The sequence below is a fragment of the Musca vetustissima genome, unplaced genomic scaffold (genome assembly GCF_032173495.1).
Source record: "Musca vetustissima isolate MV318-11 ecotype Yass unplaced genomic scaffold, APGP_CSIRO_Mvet_v1 utg44898, whole genome shotgun sequence".
Taxonomy (NCBI): domain Eukaryota; kingdom Metazoa; phylum Arthropoda; class Insecta; order Diptera; family Muscidae; genus Musca; species Musca vetustissima.
In genome coordinates, this window is record NW_026882659.1 from 120222 (window position 1) to 142518 (window position 22297).

Here is a 22297-nt window from a genome sequence, read left to right on the forward strand (position 1 = left end):
ATTAATTTTTATCACTCTGCATTCAAAGCAAAATACGGAATATAGGGAATTCGAAGGGATTATAAATAATAATATATCTAGAGATCCTAAATAGTTTGTTTTCAGAGACAATTTTTGCAAGTTAGAATGAATGTTATGTTCTAAAAGGCAATTCTCTTCCGATTATCCTATATAAAAATCGTTTTATAGAAGTAACAGTGGACATGGGATTTATTACACATTGATAATGCAATGATCAATGAACATATTTGTTTGTTAAAGCCGAATTCTTGTTATTCCTTTTTCATGAAATAGCTCTGCCAAAATTCGCTACAGCTTAGCATATTTTTTAGTTGTCTTTTGATTTTCTGATTCTCCCTAACTTTATCTGACAAAACATTTAATCTTTTCGTTGGATGGCCATTGGCTAAGCGTTTGCCAGTTAGCAGAATACCATGAATTTACGATGAAAAAACTTGAAATAGAACAACAAATGAAAATGTCCAATTCATGTGTCAAATACATTTGTGTCTCTCTCCCATACCCGACGATAAAAGGAAAATAAGAACACCAACTCCGACTTTAACTTCACATTGCGACTGTGATTGCGTTTTTGTTTTCCGTTCTTGCTGACTTTACTTTCTGGACAACTACACTTGAGCTGTGGTGGATACGTGTAGACGACGACAGAGAAGAAGAAGAAAAACGAGCCAGCCACTGACTTTGTGACAATGCCATTGAGGGGAGAATAATAAATGAATTTCAAATGAATCAAATTAAATCAAATTGTTGTTGTATTTTGTTGCGCATTTTTTGTGCAGATACTCATTTTCTTTTTTCTTTATTTTGTTGAATTTCGCACGACAAAGAGGAAACTTAATTTTATGTATTTAATGTGGGGAATTGTATTACTTTATTTTGGTTGGTTGTTGTTGTTGCCGTTAATGTTATTTGATTGAAATAACATTACCTTTCAAGGGCAATATTTTGAACAGATTTGTATAGTAGTTAATTCCCAGAGATATGAAATTTTGTATCGTAATGAAAAATTATGTTTTGCACATATGTTTAGTTAGGTCCGCGAAGTCGAAAATATAACCCAACTCCGGTTTCAAACAAGAAGTACAATGTTTCCAATGAAATTTCTATGTTTAGAATTTAGTTTGAACGGGTTTAAATTGGATATACAAAAAAACTTAGGTAAGACCAAATTATTTATAGTGGTATATTTTACGCTAATTCTTTTTGAATTTTATTTTATTGTGTTGTATATAATGATCTTATTGCAATTGCTAGGGACTCTACGAAGAGTATGCGGTTGCAGGATCATAATAAGGAACCCCAAACCATATTCCTTTACTAACATAAAAAAGACTCCTGTCGGGTGTGATTTATTAAATCTCCTGTTGAAGTTTGTAATCCATTCGTTTATCGTTATTAATTTGATTTTTGGCCACAACCACGTTAGAAAATAAGGAAGATCTTCACTAATTACAATTATCCTAGTTCATACGATAGTTATGTATGTAGAGAATAAAGTGTACAAATTTGGAACCGATTGGATTATTAGTTTTTGATTATCGTGTCCGCCATTCGTAAAAATGTTGTTTCGAGAAAAACGCGTTTAAAATTTGAGAAGAAGTTCTGCCGTCTCCTGATGATAACACAATAAATCGGCAATATATTCAAGAGTTGTTGATATTTCCACTTGAAATTTAATAGGGACATTCATGAATTAGTGAAGGTTCGAATTAAATAAAAAAATAAAATTAAATTTTTTTAAACCAAGAATGGGGATTGTGTTCCCTTAATTCACACCTCTAATAATTTGTTCTTAGAACGAAATAGTTTTTGAAGACCAAAATAAACTGTATATATTCTTGCTCAGAACAAAATTTTATGTAGATTTAGCTATGCCAGTCTGTCTGTTGAAAACACGATTTTGCACATTTATTGTATTTGCACGTTACTATATTGCAATTGGATATTGTAAGTGGAATATGCCGATATCTAGTATTTTTACGCTTTTAGCTGCATTTTCCAGCCAAAATGGTTCTAATTTTACATTCCGGAGTTTTGGAGCATGACATCTATCTATGCCGGAATTGTTCGATATTGGTTCATGTTTTGACAAAGTTTTCATATAAATATTCCGCCAATTTTCAGTATTTTGAAGTTTTATGCTTCATTTTCTTCCGGATTCGTGGAGGATGAAAAATATATTTGTCAAATATAACCAATTTGGTTGAAAAGCGTGGCCAAAATCTACAAAATAGCGAACAATGGTGGGTCCGTTTATATATGGACCTACCTCGAATCTTAATTCAATTTTGATCGTTTTTGTTACCAAAAATTTACACCCAAATTTAAACCTTTATAAGTGTCTTACTACCATGTTATGTGGTTTTTATATGTCTTTGGGATCCAGACTGGCAGAATTCATTCCAACACCTTCGACTAATTAAAAAAAAAACTTTTCCAAAATCTTCCATTTTTCAGGAAGTCCACCAAGAATTTTAGAGTAAATAAATCCTGACGATTTAAACCTGAGCTCGATTAGTTCGATTCTACCCGAGAGTAAGAAGTGAAATTGTTTTTTGCCGTTTATTATGTTTGAAGGTCTGTAGTGGTAGCAAATGGCGTTTCTTGTCGAGTTTCGTACTCTACTCGAATGCGAGCGAATTGTTTCTTAGACCACAACCTGAAACCATTAAATAATTATTAGACTCTGAATCTTAAAAATTCAACATTTCTTATAAAATTTGAATATTCCCAAACGAATGCTGTCATTTAAATATGAAAATATAATTCACAAGCCATTTAGCAATGGTTCATTTGCTTGTAGAAATATTTTAAAATAATTTCATTAATCTTGATGATGATTCATTCTCTACTTTGTGCAACAAATAAACAAGACAGCATTTCAAGTTACTCTCAAAAAAATAAAGGACGGGTAGAAACACACACACAGAGAGACAGGCATAGACAGACAAATGCAAGAAACGCAGACACATACAAACAGATAGACAGCGAAAGTGTGTAATATTAATACCCTTGACGTCTACAGCATTGTCTTTACAGCGCGAGTTAACAATGTAAAGTTCTTTTTCTGTTTTTACTTAAAATGAAACATAAATCATCTTAAAAATATTCCTAACTTAACATGGAGGATTCACACACAGATATACACACGAGTAGACTAGAAACAAAAATGCGGGCATAATCCTTGTTTTTAAGCTTAAGAATCAACTAGACAATATCTTATGAAGAAAAGAACAAGAAAAGTAGAGGAAGTGAGTATTTATAAAAAAAGGTTTTAGTAGACGTATAAAGTTATTTACAAAAAGAAAAGACATACATTTCCATTTAACATTTGGCATATAGATATTTAAATATTGTGCGTGTGTGTGAAGGTAATAAGGGAAACTACAAATCAAAATATTTAATCCGTATAACTAGGACAAAAAAAGGAACATGAGAAGGAATGCTATGAACAAGTAAGGATAATGAGACACCAATTTGGAATTCCGCGTCCCTTAAGAGTGAAACGAAGTTTTATAGAAAACTTCGTTTATAGGTGCAAATTTTAAGATTCACATTAAAGGTAACTCCTAGCATAAAAGCCATTTGGTGACCATGAATGGTGAAAATATACTTACCAAATTTTTTCAACATAAACCCCACATCTGTTTCATGTTCGTCATTTTGAAAGGTTTTAACTCCGAAGTGGCTGTAATGTGGCATTCCGGGTTGCTGCTGAATACGAAAATTATTTCCAGAGAGTTCTATTGTTTGATATTTCATCATGGAAAGATTTACGTTTTTTCCAAGGGACATTACTTGAAATATTTTAAAATCCCTTAAATGCAGTTGTAGAATAGATTTCAAATTTGCCCTTAGAAGAAAAAAATGCCGAAGAGAAAGTAAAATTATATCTTAAAGGACTAAAAACAGAAAACAATAATTGCTATCCAAGGGAAATAATAGAAATCATAATTCTGTGTTAAAAGACATAACAATAACATTCATAACATAAGCTAGCCCCACATCCCTACAAAAAATACAAAAATACCATAAAAGCTTATTCTGAAATGCTTTAACGCTACCAAATAAAGAAGTAAATTGAATAAAAAAACATCATAACTTGTAATCACACAGAATGAAGTAAGTTGAAAAAGTGGTGGAAAATGAAATGTGGTGGAAAATGGCCCATGTGGTGGCAGGGTTCTTCTTTTTTTTACTTTTAAATTGAAAATAGTCTTGCAAGGAAATCGAGTCTTTAAAATGTCATATACAGACTTGGATTTCAAGTGCGGTTATGAGGTTTCTACGCACAAATGGCAATTGCATTTACTACTACCGCCACTTCTAGATGGGTTTTATTTACATTTTGCTTCATCTTGTCAATGACAGGATATTTTACGCAAATGTTGTGTCAGTTCTTCTTCTTATGTATGGGGTTGTTTTTAGTTTCCGTTTTTTCTTCTCCTTTTATTGGTTACAAATGTTAACTCCGTTCTTCGCTATTTGCCCTGCATTGAAATTTCCACACAGTTGCTCTGTGTATTATTTACATATTATTAGTAAAAAAGTGTTTGGTTTGTTTGTTCGAGGGTATATCTGTTTGATGAGATTTCTATTTCGTTTTTTTTTGTTTGTTTGGAAGTATTTGTTTACCACAATTGCCGAGAGTGTAACCTTTAAATTTACTTTTTATGATGAGGATTTTCCTTCTATTTCTCCAGGGTATCTTAAGCAATAAAAGAATGGGCACAACTGTTCTTATGTAGATAAGAATTGAGAATTGTGCAGTGATTGAGAAAAAGTTTTGAATATTTTATAAACCGATTTTCAAATAGCTCAGAATGCGTAGTAAATGAAAATCTGAATGTCAAATAAAAATAGAAAATATTGCCAATGGCGAATCCTATTAGAAATGTTGAAAAAATAACAAGCAAATAATAACAAATAGAAATGTCTATAACAGTGAGCATAGCATTTTGTAAAATATGTTCTGTATCAGTTCGAATATATTTATCAAAATATATGAGATTTTTTAAGTGTTATTTAAAAAAAATAAATAAAAAATTAATGCTTCATATCTGGCTAAAAAATATTACAAAAATATATAAATACCTTCCTTGCAAATTTTTATGTTTAATTTAAGAACCTATCTCCATTCCACTAAAAATCAAAAACCTTCCGGCTACACTGATGGTAAACAAGTGTCTGCAAATCGTTGAGTAGAATTTGTATAAGAAGTTTAAACAACTTCCCCAACTTTGTTTGTCTTGTCATGTGGCTGGAATGGGAAATTTGACTAGGTTGGAATAAGGAGAGGAAGAAGTTCGTAGAACCAGTGGAAATAGTTGAGGTAGACGACGGTGTATGTTACAGTTTAGAATTTCATGGTCAGGGTTGTGACCAAAATAAAAAAATGAAATGAAACTAGAAGTTGTAAACAATTTCGAACAACAACAACAACTTGGCTAAGAAAATATTTTGCTATCTTCTATGGCGAAAAGTGAAGCACAAGAACGAAAGAAAAAACTTTTCACAAGTGCAACAGACTGTTGCAAGCAATTTACAATTTGTTGGGTTGGTCGGTCGGTCGTTCGGTCTTCAATGTCATCATGCAAGTCCTAGCCAAGTATCGTTGGCTTTGCATTGCCCACAAAGACTCAGCGAGTAAGATAAGATGTTAGCATTTTATGGTGACACAGATATATATTTTTTGGGATATCCACCATTTTTTTTCCTTTGCTTCGCATATATAAATTGTATATTCCCGTCTAACAATGGTAGCAGTGAAATATTTTGTCTGCTGTTGATTTTCCATTAGTGACTAGCAGCAGTAACTATCAAAAGGATTGAGCATCATTGGCGTGTGGAGGGCATGCTGCTTTGCTGTCTGTCTGTCACAATTGTTTGCCCGTGTGGTTGTTTTTGTTGTGTTAATATATAACACTGTCGTTATCACTGTCGCATTGCGCACCTCGGTCGTTTTTTGGTCTATTTTTTGTTCGTTCTGGGGTTTTCCCTCATTCAGCTTTTATTTGTTTTGTAGCCGCCATAACTCTTTTTAGAATTCCCACGAATTCAGATATGTTCATCTGACATACGTGTAGAGTAGTTCCAATATGCCGGCATTTATACATATATATATATATATATATATATGTTGTGTTGGCATAGAGTCTGTTTGAAGTTTGCTGAAACACTTGATAAATGTTGCATGAATGCTACTAGTCTGTTGTTGCTGCTGCTGCTTTTGGGAATTCACTATTTTACTGCGCCCTTGTCTTTTCAATATTTTATGCGCGTTTAACGAGTATCTGTGTTCATATGTGGTTGTTAGTTTTAGTAGCGCCCAGTGCACGAGCCACAATGTGACATTATTGCTAGAATATTCTGTAAGGCACAGTGGGTAGTTTTATTTTATTTTAAAATGCTATACAAAGGAAATAAAACATAGGTAGATGAAGAAAGGGACATAAAATTAACAATTTAAGAAATTGCATTTAACCGTTAAGGAATATCTGAAAACTGATCAACAATACTCTATGTTGGGCGCTATTGTGGCAGATTGCTTTCCATTTCATATAGTTAGTAATTTCCATTAAGTTTTGAAAGAAAGTTGTATATAAATAAATATTCCTGATGAGTTGTCGTGTTTATAACTATTCCATGTTGGGCGCCATTGAAATACATTTATATTTTAAAGTAGTATAAATCATTTTAAAATGAAATTTTAATATGACATATAATATAATAAAGGGAAAATACGTTGGGCGCCATTATGGTAGTTATATGCAAATTCGAATGTTTAAATGGTTGGAATATTTGGATTAAAGTTGGGCAATCTAGTTAACGGAGTGGACCGATCTTTCTCGTTATTTTTTTAAAGAGCTATTTTATTAAAATAGTTCATTTGCTCCATATAGTTGCGAGTCTTAGACAGTTCCTTTGAATATGTCCCTCTCTCTGTCTTTCATCGTCATTATTTTGTTTTTTTTTTTTTTTGATCACATATTTCCGTGTTCATTCGTTGATGGGTGAAAATAGTAAACAAATTGAGTAAGAAATAGAAAAAAATTAAATGAACTTCTATTTAGTAGAAAATTCAGATGCTACAAATTCAACGATAAGCACAAAACATGTTATTATTTATCTAGTTTATTTTCAAAAATAATTTTATTATTTACACAATAATAAGGAGCATATGTTCTGAAAAATGATCAAGAACGAATGGATAATGTGGAAATAAAGGAACTAAAGAACTGGACCTAGTTTCTATCGTTCCAATGAATTAGTTCTGGAACAACACAACTCTAATTTGTATTGCCTTTGAAGACCTTGAGTATAAAATGTCGACGGAATATTGAAAGAGGTTTGTAAAAAAAATAATTTTAAATGTAGTTATTTATTAATGTATATCTAAACTGTTCGGGTTTGTTTATTAAGGATCAATAAATAATCCATAATACAATTTCACGTTGGGCGCCATTGCATTGTGATATCACACATACAAATATATGTTTTAATTTTGAGATTTTTTACTCTACTATATTAGCATAACCTTAATATTTAGTGTCAATGTCCACACTGGGCACCACTTTCCTTTATTATTAAGTAAAAGGTTATGAAGTTAATGAACCTATTCATTTGTGATCTAATACGGCGGATATTTCTCCACTGTGCCACAGCAACATTTCAACATCGATTTCGATTCCTTTTTACTATTGTTGCGTCTTTTATGTTCGGTGATGTGGCGGTTTTTACAAATTTCCAATTGATAAACATGTAACAACACCTTGTAGTCGTGAATATTTTAATAGCTACAAATAACGCAATGCGCCGAAAAAAATATTCAGATACTTATGTAGCACAGGAATTCGAATATGAGCTGGTGTGTCCAAACGTTGTGGCGTGGAATTTGAAATTTGATGGCTTTACAAGCTAGATACTAGATTAGAAAACAATTGAAGGTTGGTATGTGTATAAAGTGAGATCTTAATTATTCGATTTTGTATTTCTCAATTACTCTTGGATTATTATTAATTATTATTAATATTAATCATTTGCAAAAAAGTGTGTTAGGAACAGTTCTAAATGAACAAAACGTGAAATACAACATTCGAATCTATTTTCTCAGAAGATGGAACATTACCCGAAGAAAACTTAGTGTGACTTAAAAGACTTATCTCTCTTACTAACCCCTTTAAAAAAATTTCGCCCATCACCTCGACCAAGGTTTCCCATTGCCGTTGCCACCTATGATACAGAATTTTGGCATATGTGTAGCATGTGTCTATGGCAATTTTTGCACACAAAACCGCAACTGATTTTGTCATGTTCATTGTAGTGATTCTCTGTCGTAGACATTGAAACAGCAAATGTTTTAGAAACCACATACAAATGGTATGAGGCCACAACGAAGACAGTTGGCCAGTCTAGCAATGAAGAAGAACAAGACAAAAAAAGGTTCTGAAAAAATAAAACAGATACTTCTGTGTCCATAATTTGAAAACCACAAATGACCACAGTTACAACAAGGAGGAGGAGTAGGGACGGCAAGGAAAAAAGTAACAAGGCAAAGTGTATCATTACGTGTGGCAGGCACACGAGAATTTGTTGGTGCCCCTCCAGTGGTTTTTAGTTTTTTTTTTGTTCGTTTTGCATTGCTTTGTTGGTTTTCTGCGTCAAATAGCAATAAAACGGCCAACAAATGAATGACCACACAATACTCAGAGAGATATGCAACGTGACATTATCGCCATAGGAGAGACATTCAACGGAGATAGTAGAGATGTATGAATACAATAGTTTTATGCAGTAAATTGTTGTAGCAACTATGCCGTTTGTTTTGTCTGTAGTGCAGTGGCAAAGGCTGGAAGAGAAAGTCAATGACATCTAAAAAGTTAAATAGTAAAGCAAAGATAAAAACTAAAAAATGATTAAGATAATTTAACAGAATTTAAAGTTTTTGTAGTCGTAAAAAATTAAAAACGTATGAGGCGTAGAAATTGTTAAGGGGAGGTATATCCAAAGTGTAAGGTCAGAGATAGGGTTTTTTGTTTATTTATTAATATGTGTTATGAGGAACATAATTTTTCTGAATTTTGGAAAAAATAAAATAATTAATTTTGATTGAAATTATATCATTTGTACAATTATATTTCCACAGAATAACTGTGTTAATTTTCTCAATAACATAATAATACCACTAAAATGGCGCCCTATGTCAAATGAAATAAATGCAAATATTTTTTGTTGAATTTAAATTAATTTATTTTCATATATTGTGTTATATTAACTATGGCGCCCGATGTGAAATAAAAAATATATTATTTTTTTCTCACCATAAAACTTTATGAAAGCTCTAATGAATTTTTGTATGGAAAAACTCGATTGAAAAAATGCGTTTTTTGTAACGTAAAAGTGGTTTATAGAACACTGAAAAATGGATCCAAAGACATGACCTATAATAAAATATTTTTCAAGCTCTTGGAGTCATTCTAAAATATAACCAAGAAAAACTATACAAATATCTAACATTAACTTTTAGCAAGAAACAAAAATCTTCTACACACTTGGATTTTGGTATACTTGAACTCCCAATCATGTTGCAAAATCTGAAATTCTTTCTTTTATTTCCATATCTCTTTTGTTTTCAATTCTCAATCAAAGCCACCAGCACAATTTTGACCCCGAGATGTTGCTGTTAAGTTCATTGTAACAATTTTATCGTGATTTTCTTTTTATCCGGAATTAATCAAGTGCCACTAAAGAGTTTAATAACCAGTTTATGGCCTGGATGTTGTTATGTTATTGAATATTCAAATCGATGTTAGGATTTTAACGAAAGAAGAGGGAAGAAGAAACAGCAGCAAGTAACAATAACAGATGTTGCAAAGATGAACCTGTTGGGTCAATAACTTGCACTTGCTACCAACATAGAGGCATATGTTGCAATTTCTTTTTTATCTGAAAATGTCTTCATTTCTGTATCTCTTTTATTTCGAAACTCCATTGTTTGTTCAAAAAGAAAGCACAAAAAATCACGGCAGACACTTTTATCGTTTACAGTTGTGGCTGTTGTTTTTGTTATTGAATATTCATAAATAATGTTAAAGTTCATAAACTCCAAAACCTGATGTTGCAGCAGCAGCATTGCATCCGGCTACTAACCAACCAACCAGGCTGGCAGACATGAATTTATAACGTTCAAGGATACTGGCAAAATGAAAATCAATACAACTCCATTCAACAGCTGTTTTGGGCTGTGCAGACATATCCCAGCAAACCAAATTATGTACTAAATGTTTCCCGATGCGTCTGAAAGACAACTAAATTCTATTTTTGCCAATTTTTAATGTAAATTAAAAGTGAAATAAAAATTAGAAAATATTGAAAGACTCCTTTCGCACTTTTAAGAATGTCCAATGAATTTCCCTCGAATTACGAATGTAATTTAGTATGACTTCAGCATTCATACGTAATTTTTCAAGGCTGAACGACTTCGTCCAGATTTCTCTTTGAACGACTTGGGCCAGAATTCTCTTTGTTTGCTGGGGTGTTAGACCACCACCCTCCTCGCTCCATTTCATTGCCTTTAACTGCATTGTAAATAATTTACATTTGTTGTAGTTGTCGTCCATAAATCGTTTATGAGAAAACAATTAAAAACAGTTGTTTATTGTTTTATGTTTTTCAAATGAATAAAGTTTAGAGTTTTCTGTTTGTCTGTCCACCCTTCTGTGTATTGCAGCTATGAACTTTTTGCCAAGATATAACATAAATCAAAAAGGAAACTTTTTAATCATAACATCCGACTGTGATTCCTTCCTGTTGTTTGATACTAAAAAAACTGTGTGTGGTTGAGAATTTAGTCATTAAAATATAAACAGAATAATGATTTCCTTAATTTTGTGATATAATGTAATTTGCAATTTATGGAGATTTCGAAAATTTAACTCCTACTGCGGCAGATAGACAGTGGTTAATTTGTTAGTGATAACGTGGTAGTCGATTGCCACAAGAAACGGCAAATGTCTAAATCCTAAAGTTTTGGATATAAATAGTGAATTATCACTGAGTACAGTGAGTATTGCTTTGTTGTTGTTTTTTGTACTTAAAGAAAAGTCCTTATTTTTGATGGCGGGCATGATAACTCCTCACTGGAACGAATCCGAAAATTCCAACGTTGTTAGAAAGAGTACATGTCTGGCTCTCGTATGAACTAGGATTATTGACTTCGCTCTAAAATTAACAAAATGGCGGACCTTTGAAAATTTTTTTTTGGAAAATCTACGATTTTTGACCAAAAACCAAGTTAAAAAATAAGGAAGATCTTCACCGATTGGCTTTATTCTAGTTCATACGATAGCTATACGCTCACAGAGAAACGTGTAAAAATTTGGAATCGATTAGGTTATTAGTTTTTGGGTTATCGTGCCCGCCATTCGCAAAAGAGAAAAACGCGTTTAAAGTTTGAGAAGCCCTTTAGCCGTCACTTGATGCTGACACAATAAATCGGCTATATCTTCAAGAGTTCTTGAGATTTTCACTTGAAATTTTGTAGAGACATTCTTGAATTAGTGTAGAATCGAATTTAATCAAAAAAAAATTTTGACCCCGAGAATGGGGGGTCCCCTTAAAGGAAATGATAATATTTCTCCATTCCATTCATCTAGAAGTGAATGTCTTAAAAATTTCTATTTGTGTAAGAATTATTTAAACAGAAGAATATATGTACAGGAAGTGTATTGCAAAAGAGACTTCAATTGGGAAAGGTGGCTATTATATTTTCGTTTGCTATTTATGCATATCTCCCACCAAACATCCTCTTACAAAACATCCTTTTGCTAATAGTAAAAACTATTATTTGATATGTAAATGCAAATAAACATTTTACATTTACATAAAACAAAAGACAGCTTACAAGCAAAAAATGAAAAAAAGGATACACTGTTTTTTGTATCCTTTGAAAATTGCCAATGCACATACAGACACACACATCCCAGTACTATATTTGAATATTTTTATGCAAATCTCCAAAAGAAAAAGGGAGAAAAATCAATATGCACAACATTAGCTTTAATAGCTGTAAAGGCTTTGATGACAGTAACATAAGAGCCGGACGCAAAATAAAAACAACAACAAACCCCAAGATAGTGTTACCCAGGAGAAGTGCTGTATAAACTGTCACAGGATCATAGACAATGTTTACTTTGGTAACATTAACTGAACCCACACATACACATCAATACATGTATAGTATAACATTATAAAGGATAGGTGTATAAAAGAATGCTGTACAAGACGGAAACAGGACTTTGACAAAATGAAAAAGAAAAACCTGTTCGATGTCACTGACAGTTGAAAAAGAAGATGTTGCTGTTTGGACATAGACTGTATGTGGTTGTGGTAGTGGTGATGGCAGTAGTAGAGAATTAGCAAACCAAAATAACCGGAAACTAAAACATAAACCACAACAAATATAAGTATACAGTAAATGAAAGACGGGTGCGAAGATAAGTGAAAGCAACTAATAGATATGCGAAAGAAATGGCAATACAATAGCCAACTGGTGGTCATATGTCTGGAAGGGCTACAGCAACAATCCTTAGAATATTGCCTTTGTTGTAGCATAATGGTAGCAGGGGGTGTTACTTTTACTTCAACAGGCAGCTGGAAACCCAAAACTCTTTCTTGTCCCAAACACAGTATTAATAAGTCATTCCCACCCAGTAAGACGAACTAAATATATGTGTTGTGATTTTGAAATGTGTGAGGACAATGACTTTATTATCATATTTTGGGTAAAATTAGCTATTAAGAGAAGGATTGCGTTTTTAACAAAATTGTGGTTAGAATTTCTTTGGAATATAACGAGCGCACTATTGGAATAAATTATATTCTCATCGCGTTAATGAGAAAGAAATTCTAAGTTGTATCTATACCGTGATGAAACAGAGAAAATCCCAAGGATGTCAACAACCGGAATCACATTACATTAAAAGCAGGACTAGGGTTCTATTAAGGTCGTCTGAAATATGTGTTGAAGCTTGCAGAAGTCAAATTTACAAATTCCTAAGACTATATAGCTTTGAAGGGCATAAATCGACTTAAGAGACCCCCATTACCGATTTTAAATTTTCAGGATTTTTAATGGGCTGGCAAATGAATACCAATGCTTTTCAAGGTTTGGCTGGTAAATGAATTATATATTTAAAAGAAATGGAAAATAATTTACAATTTTGGTTGCTGTTGTTATTGTGATTATAGAAAACCCCATATTTGTATAGTGGGCATGATAACTCCTCACTGTAACATCGGAATCTGAAAATTCCAACGGCATTCGCAAGAGTACATGCCTGGCTTTCGCACAAAAAAAAATCACCAAATGATTGACCTTAGAACTTTTTTTTTTGGAAAACCGCCTATTTTTGAAAACAAAACGATTTGATTTATCCTAGTTCATTCTGTAGCAATACGAGTATACTCACAGAGAAACGTGTCAAAATTTGGAACCGATTGGATTAGAAGCTTTTAATTGGGGCTCCACTTAAAATCTTCTAGATGAGTACTCCTAGCATATATCGTAGAGTAACATTTGTCAATATTACCCTAATCTTGGACTTGTCAATATTATATAATCTCTCAATGTTGTCATGAAAGTTTTTGGGAACTTCTTTTACTTTAAGGATTCTGTGTATACATTGATTACAATTTTATAACGGATCGAATGATGGCTGGATTTAACAATTGGTAGATGCATTTTTAGCCTGTTCTATGATCAGTACACTCATATTAGTTCTAGGTTAAATAAAAGAAATGAAATGAATAAGTTGTTTCATTTCCGTAAAATACTTCATATTATAGGACCTCACGGAATACTTAACATTTTTGCTGCATTTTCCTACAGACTTGATAACTCAAAAATCTCTAGGATCTCATCTTTGCTATACTCTCCGCCATACGGTGGACGATGTTGCCTTGTCCGTTCTATTGATATCCCCATATAATTTGTATTGTTTAAGATAGTTGGTATGGAAAAGGGGATATATCGATCTGTATAGCCCCAAATATTCTGAAATGTCTTCTGTCTTCGTAGTAGTACGAAAAAGGCCCAATATATTGACAAGTCAGGATAAGTTAGACTTTGATTTCGACGACCCAAATGTAAAAAATGCCCCAAGTTTCGGAAAATTAGAAATGTTTTCAATAATTAATTTTACGTGCAGAAAAAAACCTTCTGGATCGCTCGGATTTGTGAAAGAATAAAATTGGGCCAGTACCATATATAGGGATTATGTCGAATCTGGGACATATTGTCTATCTATAACTTAGAGTTTAAAACTATCTATCACTGACTACATATACTTCATAAAATTAACAATTATTTTCTGAAAGAATTGAAACGTTATGATTATATTAATATACTCCCCCTTATGACCTCCTCATCCCTCTGATATAATTTGACATAATACAACACGTTAGATGAAATTTTGGCATTCCAACCATTTACTTCACTCGCAAATTTAGACAAACAAAAAATCGCTTACGTCGCGTTTACATCATCATTAATAACGAACAAACAACAAATGACCATCATTATTAACCATAATGAAAGCACGAAATTCCAAAAAAAGAAAAACAATAATCCATGAATAATGAAATGCCATGTCCTTTAACAGTTCATAGACATAGCCATTGATTTCCGTTGAACAACAATTCTAATGAAAAAATCAACAAAACAACGTAACGCACATACAAATACAGACACATTTTTCGAGTTCTAGTCCAAAAATATGTTAGCATTTCAATTAAAAGTCTCATCCTTGCAGAACATGTTTGTTTGGAATGAATGACATGATGTTGTAATTTCCCAATCACGTACAAACATTCATCATAGTTAAGCTGTGGAAGGAAACCCACACTGCTAAAGGAATCAAAAAAAAAAAAAATTGTTAACACCAATACCAACTAAGATTATAGACAATAAATACACGCAATATTACCTACACATGGAAAGCTGAAACAACGCAACAGCAGCTATGTGTAAAAGAATGTTTTCATTTTCACATACAGTCACACACACACCAATACTCGCCCTCACGCCCTCAAAATTGACAAATCAATTTGGTACGTAATTAGTTATGCAAATAGGAAAAATACTTTGTAAATTACACATAAATACTTCACACCCAACCAAAAACAAAAGCCTTATGAATAGAGAAGAGAGCAAGGCGGAGATGAGAGAGACTGTAAAGGACATCTATGGGTGTGAACAGCCATTGAGTGAGTGAGAATGATTTGGAGATTGTATTTCTGCCATCATTGCTGTAGCATGAATAGAAAAATGTTCATAAACATGGCAGCACATTAGGTGACACAAATGAACAGACGGACAGACACAAAGTGAAGCAGACAAGCAACATAGAGACAGATATGGCAAACACACATGCACACGCACACACAATTGAGACACACATGTATATTGCACTATTATGCATATTTAATTAAAATATCTGTAACACAAAACATTTGCACTACATGATGTGGCTGGTTGGCTGTCTGTCTTTCTGTGTTATGGCAACACCCACAGTCATGGTGTAAGGCAACATGCCGCATATTATAGTAGACTAGTCTGATTCAATATGCGTGTTCGGAAACAATTATAAAGTATGTTTTGTGGACCACAAATTGCAATGATATTTCTGTTAACGGTATATTCCGACCTCCTCTTGATGGTTTTTCTGAAATGGGATTGCGTATCGTATGCTTAATTGCTAATGCGTGCGTTGAGTGGTATACTTAATATTAATTATATACTTATGGAATTGTTGCGTATACGTAATGTGATCAAACAGAAAACGTATACGGCACATTAGGTGTTAAATCGAGTTGAGGAATGCATGTATGTACATTTTGTCATTTCGTTTATATCACTTCGAGATGTTCAGCAGATACAAGTAATCTATCCTCAATAAAATAAAATAATTGTCTCTCATAAAAAATTGAGGACACATAATTTATATATTTCAAGGATAAACGACAAACCCGCTTAAAGGGGAAACAAAAGAAATGCAAATAATTATTTTTCTTTTTTTTTTGCAAATGATACTGGCAAAATATATCATTTCCGTTTCAGGGTGTCACATCATTGTCTGTCAACAGACTACAAACAAAAACCTAAAGAAAGCGAGAAAAATGCAATTGCAAACAGTCAATGCCAAGAAAAATTTGTATTTACCTATAGCTATTAGCGGTACCATTTTTATAATTATAATAAATAATTTTTAGTATTTGTTTTTATATCCTACAAGTAATCTATCATCAATAAAATAAAATAATTGTCTTTCATCAAAAAATGGAGACCACAAAATTTATATATTTCAAGGATAAACGACAAAACCGCCTAAAGGGGAAACAAAAGAAATGCTTGTTGATGATGAAGACAAGAAAGCGAGAGAAATGCAATTGCAAACAAAACAGTCAATGCCATCCAGCTAGACTTGTTGATGATGAAGACAATGGTCCATTGCAGACTTGTAATATAATCTTGGCTGAAAGACAGCAGAATTCAAATGGTTATGAAACATAAAAAAAATTAATATGTAAGTATGAATGAAACAAAAAAGGAAAAAAATAACTCCAAAGAATAAACACGACAATGAGATTGCCAAAAACGGTAGTCAGGGGAACGAATTTCGCCCTTTGGCAAAATAAAGAATATTCCAAGGGCATATATTCCACATATTGCCAGTAAATCATAGCTTTTCTTGTTTGTTCTAGTCAGTGTACATTCGTATTCCTTCCTTCCGTTTTGATTTATTTTATGCAGTGAAAATTACTTTAAATTTGATTTTCAAGCTGCATACTTTTAGGGGCTAAAATCAAACACAATATTATTCATGTTGGCTTGGGGGATAAAAATACACACACATACATATGCATGGGTTTCCACTGTATGCTAGGAAAATAAAAAATGAAGTTTGTTTGTCTTCTTTTTTTGGTGTATTTATTACTCCTTGAAAAGGAAATCGAAAATAATATTCAGATATTATTTACTCATTTTTGGATCTTTTCTCTTTTATATCCATAATTTTATGGTGTAAAGTTTGTGGTAGCAAAGAATTTGATTTTTTGTGCAATATATATTAAAGGCTTTTTAAGTATATACAGCTGACATAACCAGAAAGGATTTGTTTTCAGATAATACTCAAACGGGATTTATTTTCTTTGGCAGCGTTTGGTAACGTGAAATATTACAGTATTTGGAAAAATCGGTTGTGTTATTGACTGTGGAAATGTACCGTTTTATAGGAATAATAAATTGAATACTAAAGAAGTTCTAAAACAAAATTATGTTTACAATAAATCCAGTAAAAATTAATCTGTTAATAGAAAGTGCTTGAATTATATTTTTGAAACCCCCGGACCGGACTTCATGTTGTAATCTAATTGTTAGAATCAAAGATCTGATTACAGAAAATGAAACGAAATGCATAAAATAATTTTAGGTAAGATAGGGTTATTTACCAACAGCCTGGAAAGAGGCTCTGAATCAGATCGTGACATTTTAGTATATTAGGGGACTTATATACATAGGTATCAATGGTCACTAAATTAAAACAAAACTCTGTTATTCTACTTTGATCAACGTCATGAGGCATAATATAAAGATTCCTCAAGGGTAGAAACGTCCGCATCAGAGTTGAAGATACAATGTCGAAACAGACACTTAACAAGACATGGGTATATACTTCTGATATTGGTATTATACAATTTGCTATATGTTATATATCAGAACCTCACGTTCGGTTTGCTGAACAATTCTCTTCTTTTACTTTCCCATGACAAATTTAGGACTTCTGTTTCCTCGTTATAATCGTAAATCCATAATTTGTCGCGGACTGAGTTCAAAATCAACTAATTTTTGAGATATATGCGTTATCAAAATTCGAATTCTATTCAGTTTTGATTGACGCTTAATAGTCAAAAAATTCCTCCATTATAATACATTTATCCTTGGCTATACACAAATCTCCCTCACGCAAATACACACAAGTGTACGTACATTCTACTTCATGTGTGTGTACTGGTGACATTTATATGATTTAAGTGCATCCCTTGAGGATTTATTATTTGCGTTCATTTCTTGTGTTGCGTCTGCGAGTATGGCGTTTTTGTGGTGAAGATATTTCCCCACCTCTTCGATTTCGAAAAGCCATTTGGTCCTTTTTTCTGAGTCTCGTCGGCCTGTGTCTGCCTAGCGGTGAATTTCCTTTGGCGTGTGTTTGTATGTTTGTCGAACTTTTGCTACAATTCTTTGTTTGGTGGTATTATTACCCACTTGTTTGTGTCTGTTGTCATTTGTTCTTAATGCATAAAGTAAACCAATACACATGTATGACAAACAACACAGACATAGATACACACACAACTACTATGAGATGTCATAAGGCTGAGAACTTAAATCGTTGTCTAGTGTGTTGGGGGTATTTGTGTGTGACATCATGATATGTGTAATTTCCTCCTATTTGCAACATGTGCGTAAATAGTAGATTTCACAACGTTTCCCCTTTGCATCTTCTTGGCTACTGATTTTTATTTTCATCTTCAAAGCCGAACGAAATCCTCTTTGCCAAGATAGGCAAGGCAAGGCCTTTTGAGTGTCATCACAAGAGGGTGTTGCCACGGATGGCTGATGTGATGTACTATTTGCGTGATGAGATGTGATATTTGTGATTTGCTTTTATTGGCTTTCAATAAATTGTAGACACATTTCTGTGTGGACAAAATTTTTAAGGCATTCTTTTTAATTGATTTCTCTGTCTATTTGATTGTATTTTGTATGCTGGTAATGGAGAGATTTCAATGCAATTTTATAATGAAACTGTAATGGTCAGTGATTTTGGCCAAGATTACATGTATACCCTTGGGGATATGGGATTGGGGCTTATTGGGTAAAATTCCATTATAATAAAGTATACAATTTTGAAGAATATAAAATGGAAAGAATTTTCTAAATTAGTTGTATTATTTTTATATGCCGCCAATACATTTGAAACTTATTTAAAGGTGTTTGTTGTAACGTGATTATTAAATATATATCAAAATAACAAAGCCAAAACCGCCATAAATTGATTTTCCTATAGCCAAGGGCACCATTTAAAATTACGCCTTTATACATATCTCATATTGAAAATCTTCCTGCATCCACCTTTTAAATACCATAAAAATCCTTTGTATTGAAATAAAATTTATGTCATTTGTGAGAAAAAGAAAACAGAAATAAAACAAGGATACAATGTTCTTATTTATGCAAATATCTCAAAACATTCATAAGTCAAAGTATTTGCAGGCAGACAGATATCCCATTCCATTCTATATATTTTTGTGTTCACCTGCTGACGGTGTCGGCGCAGAAGGTGAAGAGCATCATTTGCAGGCTGAATCTTTGGAAAATAAATAACTCTTAAAGATACTTCATGCCACGGCTGTTTGTTTTGTGAAATTACTCATAAGCCAGTGTAAATAACACAAAAACACAGTGTAAAGTCGGAATATACATACAATGACAATATCTAGTGAAAGGGGAATGCGATACGGAAAGGGGGAAATAAAGATACACAAATAAAGAAATGAGGATTATTAGAATAAACGAAAAAAATGTCTGACTGGATTTGAATGTGTTTGAATTTCAAAACCGTCTAATTTATTTGTCTTGAGGCGAAGAATGGAGAGTAAAAAGGATTTGTTTGGGAATGGAAAGCAGAAATCATGATTGGAGGATGTGATTTGCATTGAATTTTTTTAATATAAAAAAAATTGGGAACGAAGGAAAGATATGAAAAATCCTTTACAATTGTCTAGTATTTGAGAATTCTCCTCAGACCTTGGTTAGAATTTGTAGGATTAATTGTTATGTCTCTTAAGAATAATTTAAAGACAATCCCTATTATTTTTATAGTGTTAAGGAACATAAGTGGCACCGAAGTATGGAAGAAATGCTAGCAAAAGTGATATTTTGTGGATCCTTCGCATTCCCGTCGTAAGGAGAGAAGAAATAACCTCCAAGTTTTATTTCTGGGTTCTATTGGCCAGAATAAATATTTCAGATGAAATAAATTTCCATTTGTGTAACCTACACTATAAAGTGGAGTATATATATATATATATATATTCTAGATCAGAATAAAATTCTATGCCGATTTAGACTTGTCCGAAATATCGCAATATTTAGAGCTTTGAAACTTTGCACTGACAATGCTATTGATTCTATAATGTTTGATATTGCAAATTGGTTATGTTGGTCCACGTTTTGGTATAGGTCCCAAATAACATTACCGCCCAATTTTTGGTATTTGGTATAGAGGCCCCGCCAAATTCGGCCGAAGTTAACCACATTTGTATTCGTCCTGTTAAAATTAAACCCCAAATAAAATGGGGTATATGGTGAGATTACAAAATTCATGTCCTGCAAATGGGATGACATTTATCAAAAGGGCGTACTATCATTCGGGAATAAAACTTATATGTACGTAAAGAAAGTTTTATTGTCTGCGATCAAGGTGATGTCGTTAAGCAGCGAAGTTTCCAACTTATGCTTGTGATAATTATATTATTAATCGATACTTAGCGACATAAGTGCAAGTCGTTTAAAACATGAAAAGAGTAGATTGTATAGTTCAGGATATATCACCCTGCCTGGGCATCTCCAGGCCTCTTCTGAGTGTTTCCAAATTAGCCTGATTTCGATTTCGTCAGGCGATCTATAATTTCCTCTTCGGATCTGTTATTTTTTAGTGCATTACAGTGACTAAGGTCATATAGTCCTTTTTTATTCGGCAGCGGCGCCAGTTGACAAAGAAAAGAAAGTGGGTTATATGTTCCAATGATATAGTTTAATGTTATCGGTCTCGTGGACCTAAATCTGCATAATCTGACTTAATAATTTTCTTTGTGGTAAAGAACTCAACAGACAGTCAATAATGAGTTTAGTGTGAACAGGTTGGTCAAAGTGGCGAGAATATTGCGTATCAAACAATACAAATCAGGTAATTTTCAAGAATTGTACATAACTCAGACTTCTTTATGGTAACTTTTTGGTAAAAATCTTGGTTTACAGGTTTAAAAGATCATAAACATCGAAACGACGTACTTTATAAATTCCATACTGGAAAACCATTCATTTGTAATATTCTGAGTCAACTCCGAATTCGAATAAAAATAGAGGTTGAATCTGGAAGTAGCTAGCCAAAAAATCGCGGTTTCACATCATTTTTGGGATCTATGTAACATTTTTAGGGAGCGCAATAACTGCGTATGAGAATTGGAATATTTATGCCCGTAAAGCGGTTCGAAAAATTATAAATCAATCTTGGATTCTTAGTGAATTCCTTCAATTTTCACCTCATCTCATTCAGTGTCATAAATAGTTATATTTCGCAAAAATAGCACATTCGATAGTTAGCACATGCTTTGCAGTTGCATAGGAATTATTGCAGCTTTTCATTGTCATTTCCGAACTTAATACAATCTAAGAAAAATGTCTCATGCAACATAAAACATTATTTCAAACTATTCAGTACCATTTGAAACGCTGTAGTATATTTATCTTCTTAGGTTCTTCATATACACTTGTCTAGGTACTTCATAAAACGTGTTTTTTTATCTACTCTCAGTTACTGAGCTATAATCCGATGTACATCTTTCTTTTGTCTATGTCCTGCATTAAGTCCTCGAATGCAAAAGAAATTCATCATCCATAATTTGTGCTTTGACTTACCTGACTTAGTTCATCTCTAGATAGCCGAGAACATTTTGGCAGCAAGGCTTGCATATCATCTTCAAACTGGCCATCACCACAGCTATCGGTGGCATCGAGTGAATGAAACTGTTCCGAGGCATTGTCATGTGACATCATGTTGTTGTGAACTGCTGCCATGTGTGTTGATGTTGAAGAGTTGCCGTTTTGTCGATTCAGATCAAAACTTAAATTGGTTTTGCCGCCTGCAGTCGCAACACCACTACCACCACCACTGGAATTGGTGTTATTGCCACCAATCGAGCCATCTCCACCATTATTGTCACTTCCTTTAATGGAATCTAAACCACAAAATGGTAGACGTTGATGACTGTTTAGGCCGCCACTACTGTTGGTGTTGTTATTTGTAGTAGACGCTGTTGTTGCATTATTGGTTGTATTCGATTTTAATTGATTGTTTTGTCCGGCTGTTGCATTTAAGCCCTGCTGATGATGGTGTGTTGTTGTTGTTGTTGCCAATGTGGAATCGGAAGATCT

General features: G+C 33.0%; 1 protein-coding gene across 1 annotated transcript in view; it reads right to left on the bottom strand.

The window, feature by feature from the left end:
- The window catches only part of LOC133329269 (protein sprint), a 172139-nt gene that overhangs the window by 54486 nt on the left and 95356 nt on the right, over positions 1–22297 (bottom strand). Inside the window, exon 2 of the mRNA XM_061537759.1 lies at positions 21782–22295. Coding sequence (XP_061393743.1) covers positions 21782–22295 — 514 coding nt within the window. The remainder of the gene's footprint in view (positions 1–21781; positions 22296–22297) is intronic.